Source organism: Anomaloglossus baeobatrachus, chromosome 4 (genome assembly GCF_048569485.1).
Source record: "Anomaloglossus baeobatrachus isolate aAnoBae1 chromosome 4, aAnoBae1.hap1, whole genome shotgun sequence".
In the NCBI taxonomy this organism is placed as follows: Eukaryota; Metazoa; Chordata; class Amphibia; order Anura; family Aromobatidae; genus Anomaloglossus; species Anomaloglossus baeobatrachus.
This window is the reverse complement of record NC_134356.1, coordinates 320,096,487-320,119,865: the sequence shown is the minus strand read 5'-3', so window position 1 is coordinate 320,119,865 and position 23,379 is coordinate 320,096,487. Positions and strand designations below refer to the sequence as shown.

Sequence of the window (23,379 nt, the reverse complement as noted above, 5' to 3'; positions counted from 1 at the left end):
AAAATCCTTAATTTAAAAAACAAAATAACAAAACACCCTCTTTCTCCAATTTATTAACCCCCAAAACATTCTGCAGGTCTGAGGTACCCCACAGACACGACGTCCCACAAAAATCCTTGCTCTGCTACAATTGATGTTGCAGTGGAGTGTGCAGTCACATTAGAAAACATGACCGCTCACTGCAGACTTTTAGACACACTAACTGAGCTGCAGCAGTGAGAGCATGTGATGTCACAGATGGGGTTCCCACGGTACCCCTGGTGTGATCTGAAGTGAACTCATTGAACTCTGTGACCTCACTTCAGGTGAAATCATTGAACCGGAGGTGGCTGGGCAGTGTTTTTTTTTTTTTTTTATTTACTTAAATGTTCATGAAAAAAAAACATCTCAGTATGCTGAATGAAAGCCAAATTTGAGCCGAAGAAACACATCCCGCAGTGCGCACAATACAGGTAATCACTCAGATATGAGCACAGAGCTATACTCACCAGGCTGAGTTTCACGACATTTTCCAAGCCTGAACCCCGAGCCTCAACCCGGAGGTTTGCTCAACTCCACTTACTAGTACCATTTTACAGCACACATGTTCGGGACCCCACAGGCTCGAGTTCAAGTCCGGAATCTGGACCCCCCGAACATCTGCTGGTTGGCCCATCTCTACTTAGCTGATTGAGCACTCGTGTGTGTATGAAAGACTCTGGCAACACAGTTGATGGCTGAACAATTGGGCGGACCATAGCCTGACTGACAACTATCTGATTTGTATGGGGGCTTAAGGCCTGCTTCCCTAAACCATTTACATCGTTTTCTGGCATAAAACTACTTGAAATGTTGCAAAATGTTTGAAAAACTCTGTCCTGGGCAACTTCACCAGTTTTTTGAAAAGTGTACATAGCCCAGTTGGGAGGGGAGTGGAAGTACATGTCCGACAAATTCATGACAATTTGCCACAAAGGCGTAAATTACAATGAGTGTAAGTTCGCATGTTTCTTGTGGTGGTGCACGGCAGCTGAAGGACGTGCCAAATTCAGTAAGAGCCATGTGCTTCTTAATGAATTTGACGCATGTTACTCTAGTGCACATTTCATAAAGACTGGTATGCAAATGCTACTCTTGATGAATCATCTAGAATAGGACACATTTGTATGGGAATCCTTTTCATAAATTGGCAAAATCAGCATCTAATGGTTTCATTTGGTTTCAGTGCTTGAAGTAAGAACCAGTAGCCAATGCCTAGTCCTCCAAAGCTTTTGTATAAACAAATGGACTTCATGTTTGAGGAAAGTGTAGGGTTTGGAAATTGGGAAATGACAAGTCATTCATTAAACAGATCAATCAGTTAAGATTGCCGAACAACCTTTTTAACTCTTGTATCGCAAAAATAAATTTTACTTAGGGCATTAAAGTGATAGCATAAAATAGGGATAGGGGTAAAAATTCTGCATTTTATGTTTCGGTTTTTTTTATTGTGGTGTTTTGTTTTTTTTACTTTCAAGTATCTAATTTTTTCTTTTCTTCATTATATTTAATATTTATTCATTTATATATATTATTTTACCTCTGTATTAAAATGGTCTGCTATCTCTTCAAGCACTCTGCTCATTAGTACAGTAATGAGGGGGTGTCAGAACTCTGAAATGTTTAACACTGTTATTAAAGTTAAATATATCAAATGGTCAATATTAAAATTAAATGCAAATCTATAATAATAATAAAAAATAACCCTATTATAAATATGGCCATGTTGCCGTTTAAAGGGAATCTGTCACCGGTTTTTAACCACCTAATCTTAGAGAGGTATGATGTAGAGCTGGGTTGCTTGCTGTAGTTTTGATCTCCTGCTGCTAAAACACTGATTTTTATCACTAGAGGACGAGTAAACCTTCTGCTGTGTAGAGCTCAGTGCTCATGAGCGCTATATTCCTCTGCCCCCACTGCTTATTAGCATCTTTCTGTCTATGCAGTGTGTACACAAAAAGCTGCCAATCAGGGATGTGGGTTGAGTTATGCAGAGCTCAGCATTCAGAGAACTGCTAGATCTGCAACAGAGAAAAGTGATTTTTATCAAAACTGCAGCAAGCAGTGATACATTTGTACTGTATATTGTATACCATTGTACAGTATAGTATATACTATATAACATGTCTATCAATTTGCATTTGTGGATACAGTATTGCACTTTCTTTCTGATAACCACTACAGCACATTGATCTGTAATTGAATTGCCTGTGCAGTATTCCTACCTTACATTTGGCTGAGCTCTGCCCTTCTTTTGAGGAGAATAGATTTGGGGTGTTTTTTGTGTATTGTACTAGAATAAAGTTCATATTTATACATCATTTTTCCTCTCTATATTGTACCTCCCACACACCAACAATTCTATTATAAGCTAACGTGCAGTTTCATTTGTTTTATATGTTTTTACTGTATTGTACAGTATTTGGTATTAGCGTACTGTAATTGTATATGAATACAGTACATTATATTGTATTAGTGTAATAGGTTTGTGTAAATACAGTAAATATTTTTGGGTTGTGGAATGAATTGTCTGTGTTTCAATTATTTCCAATGGGAAAATTTGCTTTGATAGAAGAGTAACTTGCTTTAAGGTTCCACTGTATTTGTTTGGCCCTGCTGCAGAGAAACATTCAGAATTCAGATGGATAACTACATATTGACTGTTAGTATAGAACCTAATCATGTATGTACCAAATCTAAGATTTCGCTACCTGAATTTTGACCTCTGTACTGCCGCTGGACTAGACCAGCCATACCTGGTATTCAAGAACAAGAACAGAAGCTTATAAGATATATATAATGTTGTATGCATGTGCAGGTAAACTTTCTTTATGCTATGTATGACTGAGTTTTACAAAGCTGATCTTATTGTACATTATGTTTAAAGGGAACCTGTCACCAGGCTTTTCCATTATAAGTTGCAGCCACCAACAGTGAGTCCTTATGTACAGCATTCCAGAATACTGTATGTAACATCTTAGGCTGCTTTGTATAACATAAAAAACACCTTTATAATACTCACCTAGGGGGCTGTCCGGTCCCATGGGTGTTGCTGCTCTCAGTCTGGCGCCTTCTCCCATCTTGTGCGATTGCCATCCTCTGGGGCAGCCCCATGTGCATGACACTTCCTGCATCATTCACACACAGGCTGTCATTGCGCTCCTGCGCATGCACACATTGATCTGCCCTGCTGTAGTGCTCATGCACGAGCAATCTTTGACCTTTACTCGCGCCTGCACCCTACAGTAGTTTGCTCTGCCCTCAGTAGGGCAGATCAAAGTGTGCATGTGCAGGAGAACAACGTAGGCCTCTGTGTGAATGACGCAGGATGCGTCACGCACATGGGACTGGAAAGGAAGACGGCGACTGCACAAGATAGAGGAGATGCTGGAACGAGAGCAGCGACACTAATCGGACTTGATTGGCCCCTAGGTGAGTATAATAAGTGTTTTTTATGTTATACAGAGTGGCCTGGGCTCTTATATAGAGTATTTTGGAATGCTGTATATAAAGCTCACTGGTGGTGGCTGCAGCTCATAAGGGAAAAACCTGGTGGCAGGTTCCCTTTAAGGGCATGAATTAGCAGCAAAGTAAGGCCATATAGAGAGCCTGAATGTGCTGGCATGTGCATTGCATGAGATGAAGCCCTGCAGGAGAAGGCTGCACTCCTTTTTGTTCGGATCCATATATAGCTGGCTGCCTTAGCATCAGCATCCGCTCCTGCTCCTCTGCCTGTAGTGTAAAGTCCCATTGCTCTATGACAATTAGTACTGAGGACGTTCTCCTGGAATCCTACACAATATGACCTATGACTACTGGATGCTGATTTTTGATTAGCAGAGCACACAGCGTGCGCTGAGCCCTGGAGGCATACTGGCACACTAAAACAAAGCACCTTTTATGTTTGTCTTTGAGGTTGAAGCAAAGCTAATTGATAAACTGGATAGCCTGATGTCTGAAGGAAGAGGTGACGAAACCTACCGGGAGCTCTTCAACAGTATGTAAGTAACATTCCAGATAATGTATCTGACAGATGTGGGGCTGTAATTAGAATATATCGGACTATATATACCATCTGCTGAGTACAGTAGTACTTCACTAATGAAAGAGGAAGCCACTATGTGGGTGCTGAGTTGGAATTTAGAATATTTTCTAGGGAAGGTAAAAAAAAATAGGGTAACTGACAGATGCTTTATTTAATGTGTTGGTTTAGATAGCCAAGAAAATGTTGTTTGTCATCTGTGGAGCTTGTGTGTGTTTTACTAATGATTTGTTGTCTTTAGTACTGTCATACTGCATGTGTATATTTACATATATATGGATATTAGGCTCCAAAACCAAGATTGTATGTGTGTGTAAGCATATGGACAAGCATCTCCTGCTCTTCGGTATAGGCATCTGTTCCTCCGTGTACCTGCGCTGGGTGATACAGATATAGAAGCACTTATGTCAGCTCGATTTAATTAAATACCATGAATATTTCACATCTCGGTAATAAACTCTACTTCCATTGTGAGAGCTCCTGGATTCAGACTCCATCTATTACTGTACTATGGGATGCAGTGCAATGCAGAGGATGCGATTTCACAGCAATGCCTGAATACAACATAGCATTATTTATTCACTTTTTGTCTTCATTTCAGATGAATCTGAACAATTTAAAAGGCCATACCAGGACAAATCCAATTTTAGAGCCAGTGCATCCTTTTGATGTCTATTTAGGAAAACATATCTTGTTGTCTGTGTGGGCAGCAGTTGGCAGCACCAAATTTAGTGCAGCTGCCACCTGAAAAAAATTGTCGTACAGTAAAGAAGTCGTAGTCTTTGTAGGAAGTTGGCAACTCTCGTTACACTCAGTTCTTGAGATTTGAATACGGGGAGCAAACGTGGAAATCAATGGCTGTTATTTACAGATCTGTGTCCCTAATGTTATCAATGTTTTTATAGAAAAATGCAAACTTCAATTTAACTTCGGATACATACTTCTATTTTAATCGGTTTTAAAAAAAAATAAATAAATAAAACCGTTGAAACATAGTAAAATGCATAATTCAGGGTAGATCAGGATACATAGTTACACAGTTAATATGGTTGAAATAAAGACACATGCACAACCACAATGCATGATCCAGTCTGCCCCCCAAGAGCTAATCTATCGCTCCTGATCCAAATTGGTAAACCACTGGATTAAATATTCAGTAAAGAACTTTACAAATTTGCATATGCATTTATATTCCTTTCTAAGAAAGAAACTAAGCCTTTTTGAAACCTCAAACAGTTTCCACTGTGATCAGCTCCTGAGGTAGACTATTCCACAGATTACTAGTTCGTATGTTAAAGAAGGATCGTCTCCTCTGGAGATTGAACCTTTCTTTCTGCAGGTGAAGGGAGCGCCCTCTTGTCTTTTGAGGTGGCTTACATGAAACAGCTTTTGACCATACTTATCTTATGGCATTTATATTTACATGAACAAGTTGTTCGTGTCCTCCTATAGACGTCTCTTCTCAAGACTAAATTTAATTTTCCTCTGGACTAATATCCTAAATGCCATCAGTTTTGTGGCTTTTCTTTGTAACATTCTTTCTATGAACTGGTGCTCAGAACTGAACTGCATATTCCAGAAGAGTTTACACTAACACTTTGTAAAGTGGTAGTATATCCCTTGCAAGTTGATACTTCTTTTAATAAATGCCAATATTCTTCAGCCTTAGAAGCTGCTGATTGACATTTCTGTTATATAGTTTGTAATCTACAAGTGCACCCCGAACCTTCTCTACAAGTGACTCTCCTAGTATTACTCTATTAGAACATATGATGCCACCGTATTATTAGTGCCATATTTTCTAGGGGGCATTGCTCTAGACTCACTGCGTTGAGAAACACGTGATGGTGTCTCCGCGGTGTTGGATGTTGATCTCCCTAAGGTCAACCATCCTTGCTTAGGTAGTCTTCTACTAGGCAATGCTCCCACTAGCCAGTTTCCTACTCCACACTGATGAGGGGCAAATACCCCGAAACATCTGTCTGTGGATGGATACCATGTTTGGCATAGGTGGTCTCCTTGACTGGAGACTGCCCTCCCCGTGGTTGTTTCTTCCCGGTGAAAGACCTGGCTAGTTTTCTGCCAGCATTGAGAAATATGTGATGGTGTCTCCGCAGGCTTTCTTGTTTTGTATAGTCTGAGACAGGCTGTCGTCTTTGATACAGTTTTCGATCCAATTATAAAACTTACTTTCTAAGCATATAGACCATTAATTCATATTTGAGACAGTTTGTGGTCTAAGACAGGCTGTGGTCTTTGAGACAGTTGTTGATCCAATTAGAAGACTTACTTTCTAGGTATATAGACCTTTAATTTATCCTTTAGGCATCTATCAGGGACCATGTCAAATGCATTGTAAAGTGACAGTCCAAAAACACTATATCCACAGGTTCCATTCTGTCCAGGTTTCTACTCACCTCTTAATAAAAACTAAATCAGGTTCGTTTGACAACTTTTATAGTAAACTTGTCTTTTCTAACTCCTTTTAAGCATAAATACCGAGGGAAAAGCCTTGTTTCACTATTACTGCAAAATGTCTGGGTGTTTATATTTTGGGGCTTTTTTGTAATTATAATCTTATTCATTATGGGTATTAAAGCCTCATTCACATGTTTAGTAAATGTGTTTTCTCAAGTTTTTCTATTTTGTTTTCTCTTTTACCAATAGACCACATACTCATTACAATCTTTGGGCCTTCTCACATACCCATTTTTTTAATGGTCCACAAAAAGTAATTACTTACCAGTAATTTGACTTTCCTAAAACCCATGACCTGGTCTGAGATTTGCTACCCATATCACTTGTCATTAAGTCCACAGTACAAAATAAAAAAGGCAATTCCCACTTCCATCTTCATGTGGTTTCCGAAAAGTAGGAGTCACCTAAACTATAATCATTATTATTGTTATTATTTATACAATTCACTCAAGCCCATTCTTCGTTGTGAGAAGAGAAGATTAAGAACCATCACCATTCACTAACCATAAGTCAGAGAGAGGGACAAGTAGGGGTGCTGTCATGGGTTTCAGGAAAATCTAATTACCGGCAAGTAATTATGTTTTTTCCCTTTCCTTATGATTGCACCTGAGACTGAGAGATGATGACAAAGAATTCCTCTGATAGGGAAGGAGTACCTCCGTAATATCTTATACTTGAAGAAACATCCCAGTATCCAAGTTAAATTGATAGTGCTTCAAGAAGGAAGATTATGAACGTTTTACATACTCAATCAAGATAATGTCTCCATCAATTTAGAGCATCCACAAAAGTAATAAAGGAATTCTTACTGGTTACAACAACTGCCCCCCCCCCCCCATTTAGTTTTTCTTTTTTTTTTTTTTTTTTATAACAGGCAGAGTCTATTTTTAAAGACTTCATTTATATGTATGGTTGATTATGTTCCTTGGATTTAATTAGATATTCTTTACTCATTAAAACACCTAACTAAGAACTGGAATGTATTGGAACTGGTACTTAGAATTAGCATTTTTATGGAAACAGAAGTCAAGTGATTCCAAAAACCTGACAACTTTAACCAAGCCTTGACTATGCCCAGCTACTGCACCTGCTTACAATATTATGTAACATCAAACTCATTATTGTTGACATTTTCCATTGAAGCAAAGTCCCCCCAAGGCCAAGATCTGGACCATAAGAAGTCCTTCTAGTGTCAATGATTACCTAATGGTTCAAAATGTACCCGACTCTATGCTATCAAGTGTAGATTGAGCATCCCAGAATGTCAAGTGGGTTCCAGAAACCAGAAGAAATGTTTAGTACTCTATTATAATCTGACTTTAAAGGTGGCTTTACACACTGCAACATCGCAAACGACATCGCTGTAACGTCACCGGTTTTGTGACGTAATAGCGACCTCCCCAGCGACATTGCAGTGTGTGAAACACATCAGCGACCTGGCCCCTGCTGTGAAGTTGCTGATCGCTACAAATCGTTCAGGACCATTCTTTGGTCCTTTGTTTCCCGCTGTGCAGCAAAGTCTCAGTGTGTAAAGGGGACTTAAAACACTGGAAACGAGTGATGTGTCACAATATCTGTCAATCACTATTCTCTGTCAGTCGGTCTCTCCCTCTCGGTCTCTATTCTCTCTCTGTCGGTCCGTCACTATCTCTGTCCCTCTCTCACAGTCTGTCGGTCATTTTCCCCTCCTCTCTCATACTCACCGATCCCCGGCGCGGCGCTGCACGGCATTCACACTGCTGCGGCGGATTTTCCGCTTTTGAAAAAGCTGGCCGCTCATTAAACAATTTTGTATTCCCTACTTTCCCCGCCCACAAGCGCCTATGATTGGTTGCAGTGAGACACACCCCCACGTTGAGTGATAGGTGTCTCACTGCACCCAATCACAGCAGCTGGTGGGCGGGTCTATACTGTGCAGTGAAATAAATAATTAAATAATTAAAAAAACCGGCGTGCGGTGCCCCCCAATTTTAATACCAGCCAGATAAAGCCATACGGCTGAAGGCTGGTATTCTCAGGATGGGGAGCTCCACGTTATGGGGAGCCCCCCAGCCTAACAATATCAGTCAGCAGCCGCCCAGAATTGCAGCATACATTATATGCGACAGTTCTGGGACTGTACCCGACTCTTCCCGATTTGCCCTGGTGCGTTGGCAAATCGGGGTAATGAGTTATTGGCAGCCCATAGCTGACAATAAGTCCTAGATTAATCATGTCAGGCGTCTCCCCGAGAAACCTTCCATGTTTAATCTGTAAATTACAGTAAATAAACACACACACCCGAAAAAATCCTTTATTAGAAATAAAAAACACAAACACATTCCCTCATCACCAATTTAATCAGCCCCAAAAAGCCCTCCTTGTCCGGCGTAATCCACGGACCTCCAGCGTCGCTTCCAGCTCAGCTGCATGCAGGTGACAGGAGCTGCAGCAGACACCGCCGCTCCTGTCACCGCCACGCAGCTAATGAAGACAGCCGCGCGATCGGCTGAGCTACTCACCGCCGCTCCGGTCAGCTCCACGCAGCAACTGAGGTGAGTAGCGCGATCAGCTGAGCTGTCACTGAGGTTACCCGTGGCCACCGCTGCATCCAACGCTGGATCCAGGTAACCTCAGTGACAGCTCAGCTGATCGCGCTATTGCCTTCATTAGCTGCGTGGAGGTGACAGGAGCGGCGGTGTATTCTGCTGCTCCTGTCACCTGCATGCAGCAGAGCTGGATGCGACGCTGGAGGTCCGTGGATTACGCCGGACAAGGAGGGCTTTTTGGGGCTGATTAAATTGGTGATGAGGGAATGTGTTTGTGTTTTTTATTTCTAATAAATGATTTTTTCAGTTGTGTGTGTTTATTTACTGTAATTTACAGATTAATCATGGAAGATTTCTCGGGGAGACGCCTGCCATGATTAATCTAGGACTTATTGGCAGCTATGGGCTGCCAATAACTCCTTATTACCCCGATTTGCCAACGCACCAGGGCAAATCGGGAAGAGCCGGGTACAGTCCCAGAACTGTCGCATATAATGTATGCGGCAATTATGGGCGGCTGCTGACTGATATTGTTAGGCTGGGGGGCTCCCCATAACGTGGGGCTCCCCATCCTGAGAATACCAGCCTTCAGCCGTATGGCTTTATCTGGCTGGTATTAAAATTGGGGGAGACCGCACGCCATTGTTTTTAATTATTTAATTATTTATTTCACTCCACAGTATAGACCCGCCCACCGGCTGCTGTGATTGGGTGCAGTGAGACACCTGTCACTCAGCGTGGGGGCGTGTCTCACTGCAACCAATCATAGGCGCCTGTGGGCGGGGAAAGTAGGGAATACGAAATTGTTTAATGAGCGGCCAGCTTTTTCAAAAGCGGAAAAGCCGCCGCAGCAGTGTGAATGCCGTGCAGCGCCGCGCCGGGGATCGGTGAGTATGAGAGAGGAGGGGAAAATGACCGACAGACTGTGAGAGAGGGACAGAGATAGTGACGGACCGACAGAGAGAGAATAGAGACCGAGAGGGAGAGACCGACTGACAGAGAATAGTGATTGACAGATATTGTGACACATCACTCGTTTCCAGTGTTTGACTAGCTAGGTCGTTCTGCAGGTCCGGATCGCTGTTGCGTCGTTGGCCAGCTGTTTGACAGCTCACCAGAGACTCACCAGAGATTTTGTAGCGATCCCGGCCAGGTTGGGATCGCTGGTGGGATCGCTGAAAGTCTCAGTGTGTAAAGGGGCCTTAATAGTATTTTTTTATTTTGTGTGTGTGTCCCTTTATTTAAGCCGAAATGATAATCTGTAATTTGAGATTTCCATCCATAGGAGTTTCTACTTACCGAATCCTAGCCACCTAGTAAGAGCTGATACAACCAGAACAAGCAAAAGAAGAGATCTGATATAGTCAGCATGAAGGGCCACTATTACACATTCTTTTTAGAATTTTTTCTATTCTCTATAATAGCATATATTCTGCAAAAATGAATGCTAATAATATGATCAAGCCATGAAAATTGTTAATTGAAAACCAATACATGCAAAACAGATTAGTTTCTTTGCTCAGAAACTAAGGAAAAGCAAGTGATAACAATCACCTCCTATACATCTGATTTCTTTTATGAGGAAGCGACTCATTCAGAATGATATTTAGATCTCACATAGTATTGGACAGAATTCAGATGATCTTAAACAAAGGTATTAGAACCGTTCCCTCAACCATGTATCTTATGGATGTATCATTCTGTTCTTGAGTAATTATCAGAACAGTCTTACCTCAGTACGAAAGTATTAGACTTGGCTAGTGAAGATGTTAGGGGACATTTTGATTCATCCATCAATTCCTCCCTTTTATAGGTTTATTGCAGAGTTGATGTCTTATCACTCCATAGGTGCATTGACTGGATATTTTCGCAACTCACGACTTACTTCAATCTACCAGTTTTATGACTTCAGTCCTGAAATACTTATTGGGTATTATGGCTCCACTGACTTCATTTCCAGTTAGTTCATTTCACGACATTGAGGAGGATACACTGGTCTTAAAATACTTTCACCAGACACAGTATAAACCTGCCTGTTGTACAACTCCAATTTTTAGGAGGCTAGACTGGGATATTGATGATTTATCAACCCTATATCGGTGGGTCCAGTCTGCACCTCAATTAGGAGGGCAAACCGGTATAGTGCCGCCCACCTAGCACGATCAAGTTAATCTTACCACTCAATGCTATTTGGGTAGATTGAGCAATTGGTGTTTTATTATCTCCCATACCAGTGAGCCCATCTCACACCTCCAATAGGAGAGTAGATAGTGCTGCCTGACTTGGCACCAACAAATTAATTTTACCACTTCATACCAGGAGAGTAGATTGTGGCAATTGATGATTTATCAGTCCCCATACCGGTGAGTCCAACGCGCACCTCCATTAGGAGGGCAGACCAGTATAGTGCTGCCCAACCTGGCACAATCCAGTTTATATTACCGCTCCAAACCAGGAGGGTAGATCTGGGCAATTGGTGATTTATTAGCCCAGCGAGTCCAACTTGCACCTCCATTAGGACAGACTGGTATAGTGCAGCTCTCCCTGGCACAATAAAGTCCAACTTACCACTCCATACCAGTAGGGTAGATTTGGGTATGGAGAGTTTAACCACTTTGTATCCACAATGCCATCTTGTGACTCCAACTAGCAGCTTTAACTGGACTTATGCTGTTTTTTTACGGCTTAGCACAGCCATGTCCATCTTGCACCTTCTACTTGGTGAGTAAATTGAAATGCAGATGTTTAACCACTTAATTGCACAGCAGTCCATCTTATGACACCAAACTGGAAAGTTCAACTGGACCTATACTGGTTTTGTTCAGTTTAACTATGCCTAAACTAGAAATCCCACTTAAAGGATAACCTGGACTTAAAATGATTTCATTTGGTTTACTATTATGGCCTACTTGTAATCAACGTAATCGTTTGTCAACAGACTTGGGGATTCCCAGCCCGTCTCCCATGCTGGTACTTGCCCGGCCTCAAACTGCATTATGCCTGTGATCTTATAAGGGCAGGCACATTCAGCTTAGAATTGCCTTTGACCCAACTTGAAGAAAAATTGGATGTAGGTATTCTGGTAAGCTACATGTCAACCAGTCCATTTTCTGACTCACACCATGGACTTGCAATGGTTTCAGTCTGATTAGCACAACCATTACCATTACAAGGTATGGAAGGCTTCCCAAATGGTGAAATGTTGGGCTTGTTGAGCTTAGAATAAAAGACTTCTCAGACGAGATCTAATGTATATGTACAGTGCCTTGCGAAAGTATTCAGCCCCTTTGAATTTTTCAACCTTTTCCCACATTTCAGGCTTCAAATATAAAGATAAAAAAATTTACATTTTATGGTGAAGAATCAGCAACAAGTGGGACACAATTGTGAAGTTGAACGAAATTTATTTCTTATTTTAAACTTTTATAAAAAATAAACTGAAAATTGGGGCATGCAATATTATTTGGCCCATTTAAGTTAATACTTTGTAGCGCCACCTTTTGCTGCTATTACAGCTGCAAGTCGCTTGGGGTATGTCTCTATCGGTTTTGCACATCGAGAGACTGAAATTCTTGCCCATTCTTTTTTTGCAAACAGCTCGAGCTGAGTGAGGTTGGATGGAGAGCGTTTGTGAACAGAAGTTTTCAGCTCTTTCCACAGATTCTCGATTGGATTCAGGTCTGGACTTTGACTTAGCCATTGTAACACCTGGATACATTTATTTGATAACCATTCCATTGTAGATTTTGCTTTATGTTTTGGATCATTGTCTTGTGGAAAGACAAATCTCCGTCCCAGTCTCATGTCTTTTGCAGACTCCAACAGGTTTTCTTCAAGAATGGTCCTGTATTTGGCTGCATCCATGTTCCCATCAAATTTAACCATCTTCCCTGTCCCTGCTGAAGAAAAGTAGGCCCAAACCATGATGCTGCCACCACCATGTTTGACAGTGGGGATGGTGTGTTCAGAGTGATGAACTGTGTTGCTTTCCGCCAAACATATCGTTTGACATTGTGCCCAAAAGTTCAATTTTGGTTTCATCTGACCAGAGCACCTTCTTCCACATGTTTGATGTATCTCCCAGGTGGCTTGTGGCAAACTTTAAATGACACTTTTTATGGATATCTTTGAGAAATTGCTTTGTTCTTGCCACTCTTCCATAAAGGCCAGATTTGTGCAGTGTACAACTGATTGTTGTCCAATGGACAGACTCTCCCACCTCAGCTGTAGATCTCTGCAGTTCATCCAGAGTGATCATGGGCCTCTTGGCTGCATCTCTGATCAGTCTTCTCCTTGTTTGAAATTAGATTTTTGAGGGATGGCCGAGTCTTGGTAGTTTTGCAGTGGTCTTCCATTTCAATATGATCGCTTGCACAGTGCTTCTTGGGATGTTTAAAGTTGTGGAAATCTTTTTGTAACCAAATCTGACTTTAAACTTTTCCACAGCAGTATTACGGACCTGCCTGTTGTGTTCATTGGTCTTCATGATGCTATCTGCCCTTTAAACAGAACACTGTGACTATCACAGAGCAGGTGCATTTATACGGAGACTAGATTACACACAGGTGGCTTATATTTATCATCATCAGTCATTTAGGACAACTTTGGATCATTCAGAGATCCTCATTGAACTTCTGGAGTGCGTTTGCTGCACTGAAAGTAAAGGGGACGAATAATATTGCACGCCCCAATTTTCAGTTTATTCTTTTTTTACAAAATTTTAAAATAAAATTTTGTTCAACTTCACAATTGTGTCCCACTTGATTCTTCACCATAACATTAACATTTTTATCTTTGTTTGAAGCCTGAAATGTGGGAAAAGGTTGAAAAATTCAAGGAGGCCGAATACTTTCGCAAGGCACTGAATAAATACATGTGTGGTCAATACAAAGGCCTGATACATGACTCATTCCTTCCAAAGTCCATACTAAGAACATACCAAGGGGCAGTCATTATGGGCCGAAGAAAGGCGATTCCAGAAGCTTAATAGGAAAAGATTCTTTAGTTAGAGCAGTCAGACTGTGAAATACCCTACCACAAGACTTAATGATGGCAAATGCTAGAGCAGCTTTTTTTTTTCCCTCTTCCTTTAAGGCCTCCTTCACACGTCCGTGTCTCCGGTATGTGTTTGGTCCGTTTCGTCACGTGCCAGAGACACGAGAACACATAGACCCATTAAAATCAATGGGTCTGCGCTCATGTGCGTGTTTTTCCATGGACCGTGTATCCATGTGGAGCATACGTGTGCCCGTGTGCTCCACACATAGACATGTCCGTTTTTCTCCGGCATCACGGGTGTCACATGGACCGCACAGATGGGATCCGTGTGACACGCACCAGAGAAAACACATGTGTCTGTGAATTAAAATGAATTTCTATACTCCCCTTCTCCAGCACTGCTGTTTCTGCCGCTACTGTCACTTGCTTCCGACCCCCGCTCATTATGCTCATTACATATTCACTCCACTGCGGGCCGGAAGCAGCAGCGGGAAGTCGGCAGGACCGTAGATCAGAACCACGGACAGCAATTCCAGGGACCGGTGAGCAGAAAGTTCCTGTTCTCCGTGTGTTATCACGGAGAACACACGTGTGCCTTAAACACTGCACACGGAGGGCAATATGCACCTTTGACTTGTCCGTGAAAAACGTGCATGATTTTCACGGACGTGTGAAACGCCTAAGGCTGGATGATTTCCTTAGTACACATAACATTGTGGGTTATAGATAATATATAGTTTAGTGAAAAGAAATGTATAATTTGTGGAGAAAGAGATTGAACTTGATGGATGTAGGTCCTATATGACTAACCATTTACACCTCCTTTCAAAAAGGACTAACTGGGACGAAGATATTAAATGCGTACCAGTTCAATATGCTATCAAAGTGTGATGTATTGCTGGAAATCTGTTGCACTCATCAGCTACCGTCAGAACTGTATTCTATTAAGGCCCCTCCTTGTTCTTTAATAGAATCACCACGGACCGATGGCATCATCTGGAAGCTAGCCTTACCAACATCAGCATGATTGCTAGTAAAGGGTAGTGAAGTTTTGAGACAGTAGTGAAAACAGGCCTATAAGCCCCAAGTCGGCTGGCTAACTAGGTTAAAGACAATGGGCTGCAAAGTTATGCATACTACTAAGAGTAGTACTGAACTCCCCATGCCATGAAGCAGATACTGAAGAAAACCCTAGGTCTGAGGTGGCAGGCTACTCCACAACTATGAGGTAGCCAGAAAATCTTCAGGCAGGCCAACATGACCTGAAGTGGCATGTCAAACATGAGACATAAGGCCAGACCTGAAGTGGCAGGCCATAGCACAAAACATGAGGCCAAACACAAGGCGACAAGCCGGACACCTAAGACATGAGGCCCGACATAAGGCAGGAGGTTCCACACACCAGACATGAGGAAGCAGACCCCATACTCATTACAAGGGCAAGACATGAGATGTCAGGCCCAATACATAAGACATGAGAAAAGACACAAGACTGCAGGCCCAACAAACAATATATCAGGCAGCAGGCACAACACACAAGACATGAGGCCAGCAGTACACTAAACATGAGGTCATAGTATCTATTGACAAAACCAGTTCTTTTACCAACAAGCGACAGTACCAAATAGAGAAACGCCCATACTGCAAGGTCATACTGCAAGGCTGCAAGGCACACACCCAGGCTGCAAGACTACTAAAACACAAGGCACCAGACTTTAGGCCAGACCTCAAACATAGGTATGTACTTAACTATAAAATATAGATCTTCAAACGACTGATGTTAGCATTTCAGCACCCAGCTGGGCTCTTGTACGCTCTCTCATTCTTTCAAGAGGAAGCTACAGAACATGCTATAGCATTCTATGATTCACAGCTGTGTCAGCCATGTGCTCAAGGCTCCTACATCCTGAGGACAGGAAACCACATGAAGGTGGAAGTGGGAGATACCTTTTTTATTTTTTCCTTCTTTGCTTCCTGTCCAGTGATAGGAAGAACACCCACTCTCTGTCTCAGGTGCTGTTATGGGGGAAGGGAAAAAACACAACACAGAAATGTGTTTAAAACCTCAATAGTTTTTTTTTTTTTGTTTTTTCTTTTTATATATGACCACATAGACTAGAAACAGATGTAAACCTTATCTATCACATAAAAAAAATTGCATATAAGAAAAAATAAGTTAATGTATTGTTTTGGGCATATAATAATTGCTAAATATATACAGTATATACAGCCATGGCCCAAAGAGTTAGCACCTTGGAATTGTTTCAGAAGTGAAGTATTTCTCCTAGAAAATTATTGCAATTACACTTTTTTTTTCAATATATTGTAATATATATATATATGTAGAGAGAGAGCGAGAGAATATACTGTATGTATATATCATATACTGTATGTACACAAAAAAAAAATATTGAGGCAAATTGGACATAATTTCACACTCTGCCCAAAAATGGGCCAGACAAAACTTTTGGCACCCTTCCAAAATTGTTTCAAGCATGTGATGCTCATTCAATCTCACCTGTGGCAAGTAACATGAGTGGACGATATGAAAGTCACACTTGAGATCATATAAATAGGTGAGAAGCTGACTCAATCTTTACATTGTGCATCAGTGTGTGCCATACTAATCATGAAGAATAGAAAGAGAAGAGAACTGTCTGAAGACTTGAGAACCAAACTTGTTGAAAATATAAATAATCTGAAGGCTACAAGTCCATCTCGGGAGATCTTGATGTTCCTTTGTCCATGGTGTGCAACATAATCAAGACATTTACAACCCTCTGGCACTGTAGCTAATCTCCCTGGACGTGAATGGCAGAGAAAAACTGATGAAAGATTGCACCGAAGGATAGTCTGGATGGCGGATAAGCATCCCCAATCAAGTTCCCAAAAATGCCAGCTGTCCTGCAGGCTCAGGGTGTATCAGTCTCAGCGCAAACTATCCACTGACATTTGACTGTAATTAAATTCTATGGCAGGAGACCCAGGAAGACCCCACTGCTGACACAGAGCGCTAAAAAAGCTAGACTGCAGTTTGCCAAAATGTACAAGAGTAAACCAAAATCCTTCATTGGACATATGAGACCAAGATAAAGCTTTTTGGTAATGTATATCATTCTGCTGTTTACCGAAAATTGAAAGAGGCCTACAAATAAAAGAACATAATACAGTCACACAAGAGGGAGGATCAAATACATTTTGTAGTTGTTTTGTTGCCTCTGGGTGCCTTGACTGTGCAAGGCATCTTGAAATCTGAAGATTACCAAAGGATTTTGGGTTGCAATGTACTTCCCACTGTCAGAAAGCTGTGTTTGCATCCTAGATCATGGATCTTCAGCAGAACAATGGCCAAAAACATACTTCAAGGAGCATCCAGAAATGGATGGGAAGAAAGCGCTGGAGAGTTCTGAAGTGGCCAGCAATGAGTCAGGATCTAAATCCCATTGAACACCTGGGGAAAAAGCTTCAAATTGTTATTGGAAGAAGGCACCGTTCAAATATTAGAGACCTGGAGAAGTTTGCAAAAGAAGAATGTTCCAAAATTCCATTTGTGAATTATAGGAATCTTGTTGGTGGTTATAGGAAGCAGTTGATTGCATTTATTTATTCTTAAGGGTGTGCCACTAAATATTAAGTTGATGGTGCCAATAATTTTGTCCATCTCATTTTTGAAGATTTGTTTGAATTTATGTCCAATTTTCCTTTTCTTCGGTTTGTTTTTTTCGTGTTGCTCCAATACACACAAAGCAAATAAAAATATATATATATACATAAACAAAACGTGTAATTGCATTACTATTCTGGGAGAAATACTTTATTTTCTGGAACAATTTCAAGGGTGCCAACACGCCATGACACTGTAAGTATATATGTTTGCGTGTGTGTGCAGTGTGCATACATATATAATATAATATATAATATATATACATAGATATATAATATAATATAATATATATATATATATATATATATATATATATATATATTTATATTTATAATCAGCTGTAGTAACTATCTCTGTTATATTGTTGTTAGCCAGACTACACATCGGGTAATTAACCCGATGTGTACTGTGGCTACGTGTGCAGAGAGCAGGGAGCCGGCACTGGCAGCGTGAGAGCGGGGACACTGGTAACGAAGGTAAATATCGGGTAACAAAGGTAAGGGCTTCTTGGTTACCCGATGTTTACCGTGGTTACCAGCCTCCGCAGAAGCCGGCTCCTGTTGCCTGCACGTTCAGTTGTTGCTGTCTTGCTGTCACACACAGCGATGTGTGCTTCACAGCGGGAGAGCAACAACTAAAAAATGGCCCACGACATTCAGCAACAACCAATGACCTCACAGCAGGGGCCAGGTTGTTGCTGGATGTCACACACAGCGACATCACTAGCAACATCGCTGTTACGTCACAAACGTTGTTCGTTAGCAGCGATGTTGCTAGCGATGTTGCTTAGTGTGACGTGGCCTTTAGAGAGGGTCCTCCAGTTTAAATCCACAAATTTGTAGTCACCCTGTGTGGCTGCAGACTTGCAAATCCTCACAGTGTACAAAGTGTACATGTTGGAAGGATTCTCCAGTGTCGGCGCTAGGAACGGCGGTGACATGACTACAGGTTTGCGATGTGCATACTCCTGGCCAGAATCCCACTAGATTGTTGTCTACACGCTCAATGCAAGTGTACTTTGTGACGCCGGAAACATTCTAGTTTGATTTTGGCTGGGAATTTGCACATCGCATACTTGCAGTCACATGACCGCCATTGATATCGGAGAATTCCTGATAGAACACACGTGTTGTGACTATTCACAAGTCTGCAGTCACATACAGTGACTGTGGACGTTTGTGTATAGGCTGTAAAACCTCTTTATAAGGGTTGCCGAGGCTAGAGATGCAAGTCTATGTGACTGCAGACTTCAGAATCCTCACAGTGATCAGTGTGGTTGCTGTCGGAATTCTCTGGTGCTGGGATCAGGCAGTCATGTGACCACCAGTATGCAATATAAAAACTTCTTGCCATATTCCAACTAGATGTGTCCAGCCTCCCTCAAATTGCATCATTGCGGTGACTAGAGATGAGTGGACCCGAACTTTAAAGTGTATGCAAACCACTCGATCGAACATCACTGTGTTCGGATACGCTTGGTGCTCAGCTCTGTGTGAGACGCTTGCAGTGTTTGAATGGCTCGCTCTGGGGTTAACAACAACGTTATCAGATGTAGTGTGTGCAAAATAATAAAAATAAAAAAATGAAAACCTCCGCCCACACTCCCCTGGATGTCCTCTGTTTATGGCTGCCTGTATGTAAGACCTGAACTGCCCAATCAGTGAGTTCCAATGGGGTTCAGGTCAAGTTTGGGTCCAGAACTTTATCTAAAGTTTGGCTGAATCTTCAGAACCCAAACTTCAATGGGTCCGCTCATCTCTAGCGGTCACGCGTCTGCCCACTCTCGGGTCTAGCACAGGAGAATCCCAACAGTACAAACGTTGCACGCTGTGAGGATTCACAAGTCTGCAGTCACATAAAGTGGCTGCAGACTTGCACTCCAAGCCTGAAAAACCCCCTTAATTTAAACTTCCAACATTAGCTCAAGAAACGGCATCAAAATCTGCAGTAGCTGTTTAAAAAGAAAGCTGTGTGTAAAACCACCTTTAATGGAAAAAATACAAAACCTAATATTCTGTTTCCAGTAAACTCTATGGAATGCTGTATTTGTTCTTTCTGTATTGATCCATCAAAATGTCTTAATGATTTAGAAGCCTTTAATGCTAGTGTAAGTAAAGCCAAAGCATGGCTGTGTTACTCTTCTCTGAAGGACTAACCTTGTGTCTGCTTGTGATATGGAGTTAATATATATTCCCCAGAGATTTTAACAGATTTCCAGGTTATTTTGTGGCTCTGCAGTAGTAATGTGTCATAAATAGATTTTTTTTATGTTGCGACATAATATACACATAAGTAACAATGAGCAATTCACAGGCAAACCGTGAGATCCAAAGTCTTAAAAGAACCTCTCCAAAAAAACATTGACAGCATCATAGATTCCAACAGTATATCACAATAGTGAGTACACCCCTCACATTTTTGTAAATATTTTATTATATCTTTTCATGGGACAACACTAAAGGTATGACACTGATACAATGTAAAGGTGTCAGTGTACAGCTTGTATAACAGTGTATATTATGTGTGGCCTCTAAATAACTCAACACACAGTCATCGGGGTACATGCCCACGATCAGTGTTTAAGGCTACGTGCCCACGTTGCGTTCTGTCCCTGCAGAATTTCTGTAGCGATTTGAACAGCACACATGTGCTTCAAATCGCTGCAGAAACAGTGCGTACTGAAAAGCCGATTTCATGCGCTCTGGATGCAGCCCCTCCCATAGACAGAGCGGGGGCTGCATGCAAAGCGCATGAAAGAAGTGACATGTTGCTTTTTAGAACGCAGCGCTTCGGCAGAAGCCGAAGCGCTGCGTTCTAATACGCCACGTGGGCATGGATTAGGCACAATCTTCATAGATTGTGCAGGGGGCGCAGGACGCATGCAGTTACGCTGCGGTGCAGAACGCAGCGTAACTGCATGAAAATACGCTACGTGGGCACATAGCCCTACTTGCATTCTTTACACAGCTTATTTTCTCTGCACCCAAAATGCTGCGTTTTACAGTACAAGAAAAGTGGATGGGATTAATAGAAATTTCAAGCCAACCGTGCTTCTTTTTTACGCTGCTTATACTCACATGCAGTGCATTTTTACAAGCCGCATCATGTCAATTTCTCTTGCTGGCACATTCCAATTTTCCCCATAGCCTTGCATTCGATATGGAAAATCCACTGGTAAAAACAGATGTGTTTTTCTGATGCTGCGTTTTTGAGGCTGTTTTTTTGTCTTTCTTTGGGTGTGTCATCCTTTAACCTCATAACGACGGCCGTACGACTTAAAGCGGCGGCAAAACAGGGTACTTATTCTGTTCCGCCGCTTTAAAGCGGCGGCCCGAAAAAACCCTGTAGCGCCCCCCAGCGACCGAAAATCTCGGGGGTTTCAGCTACCGGGGGTAGCTGAGACCCCCCAGATTATGAATCGGGGTGTTTTTTTTGGACCCCGATCATGTGATCGGCGGTATACACTGTATACCGACGAACACATGAAAAAAAAATAAATGGCCGGTAAAACTGATTTCTTTTTCATCTGACATGATCAAACATGTCAGATGAGAAAGAAATCTAACCCCCTAGTGCCCCCAAAGCCCCCGGTACCGGAGAGTCCCCCCACCCCCACCCCTACCCCCACCGGACATCCAAAATGGCGCCGAAGCGCACAGAAAACTGCCGCCGGCGCCGGCTCTGCAGTCATTTCCCTCCGATCTGAAATGATCAAACATTTCAGATCGGAGGGAAATGTCCTCCCCCTGACCCCTCCTCCGGTCCACCGGAGCCCTCTGGTCACCGGAGCCCCCTCCGGTTCTCCAGAGCCACCACCCCCCTCCCCCCTCCGGAGCGTGGAAGATGGCGGCGCACAGCGCGCGGCCGCCTTCATTCTGCTCTTTCTGCCGCATGTGACACGTCACATGCGGCAGAAAGGTGTCCCCAGGTCCCACTAGGTCACCCCCCGTCACCCCCCCGTCACCCCCCCCAGCCCCCGGTTATACGTTACCTGGCTGCTGGTGCTCCGGGCCCGCGATCGCCGCCTCCTTCTTCAAAGCTGGCGGCGCATGCGCAGACAGCGGCTGTCAGCTGGATCCCTGCAAGCAGGGATCCTGCTGACGTCGCAACTGCACAAGCTACTCCACTGTGGACCGGGGGAGGGTGAGTGCGGTAATCTGCAGTCACACTCCTCACATGGAGAGACTGCTGTTCCAGAAAATGGGGGGTACGTTCTGTGAGCGTGCCCCTCATATTCTGGAATGAGGTTACTGCAGGTCACTCTGCCCTAGGTTGGACCGGGGCAGTGTGAGTGCAGTATTCTCAGATTACTGCACCCACACTGCTCATGGAGAGCTTGCTCTTCCAGAAAATGGGGGATACGTTCCCTGAACGTGCCCCCCATATTCTAGAAGATCCAGAGTCGGCGTGGGACCTCCAAAATGGATTACAGCGACCGGAATTTCTTTATTTTCAATAAATTGGTAAAAGAGGAATGTTTCGGGGAGTGTTTTTTCAAATAAATTTTTTTTTTGTCTTTTTTTTTTTCTATTACTGACTGGGTTAGTGATGTCGGGTATCTGTTCAGATGCCGTGACATCACTAACCCCAGGGCTTGATGCCAGGTGACATTACAGCTGGTATCAACCCCATATATTACCCCGTCTGCCACCGCACCAGGGCGCGGGATGAGCTGGGGCGAAGCGCCAGGATTGGCGCATCTAATGGATGCGCCACTTCTGGGGCGGCTGCGGCCTGCTATTTTTAGGCTGGGAAGAGTCCAATAACCATGGCTCTTCCCACCCTGAGAATACCAGACCCCAGCTGTCCGCTTCACCTTGGCTGGTGATCTAATTTGGGGGGGACCCCACGTTTTTTTTTTTTTAAAAAAAAACGCCTGGGGAGCCCTCCAAATTGATCACCAGACAAGGTGAAGCTGTCAGCTGTGGTTTGCAGGCTACAGCTGTCTGCTTTACCCTAGCTGGCTATCAAAAATAGGGGGGACCCCACGTCGTTTATTTTAATTATTAATTTTTTGGGGGGCTAAATACAAGGCTAGGCACCCTTTAGTGCCACATGAAAGGCACTAAAGGGCGCCAGCTTAGAATATGCAGGGGGTGGGACGTTATATATGTTTGACATCTATCCATTCATCCATTGTAGCATTTTAGGCTGTGTGCCCACAATCAGGGTTTGCAGCGTTTTGGGCGCAGAGTGTTTTCCCTGCATCCATAGCGCTGCGTTGTGCAGTAGAAGCACAGTGGAAGGATTTTTAGAAATCTCATGCCCAATGTGCTTCTTTTCTCCGCAGCATAAACCGACCTGTGGCGCAGCTTCCCGAGCCTCAGCATGTCAATTTATGCTGCGGAGATGAGTGTTCTCTGCAGGTAGCATAGAGCTCCACAGCAGCCTGAACCCAAATCGTGGGCATGGGCAGCTGCGTTCTCCCGTGGACAACACTCACATCTCTGCAGGAAGGCTGACACTGTGTACTAGACGCCGTGTCGCTGGATCATGGCCACATAGCCTAAAAGTGAGACATTTGTTGCTACAGCAACATTTTTGTGAAGTACCTGTGGATTCAAAATGCTTACTATACTCCTGAATAAAATCCAGTTTCCAAAATGGAGTCACTTGTGGGGGTTTTCTGACGTATAGGTACCCAAGGGGCC

The 23,379-nt window shown here is 42.8% G+C and overlaps 1 protein-coding gene across 3 annotated transcripts in view; it reads left to right on the top strand.

The window, feature by feature from the left end:
* Positions 1–23,379, top strand: part of DOCK4 (dedicator of cytokinesis 4) — a 415,128-nt gene that overhangs the window by 304,373 nt on the left and 87,376 nt on the right. For all 3 annotated transcript variants that reach the window (XM_075345007.1, XM_075345008.1, XM_075345006.1), the window contains exon 32: positions 3,934–4,019. In XM_075345007.1, the coding sequence (XP_075201122.1) occupies positions 3,934–4,019 (86 nt within the window). The remainder of the gene's footprint in view (positions 1–3,933; positions 4,020–23,379) is intronic.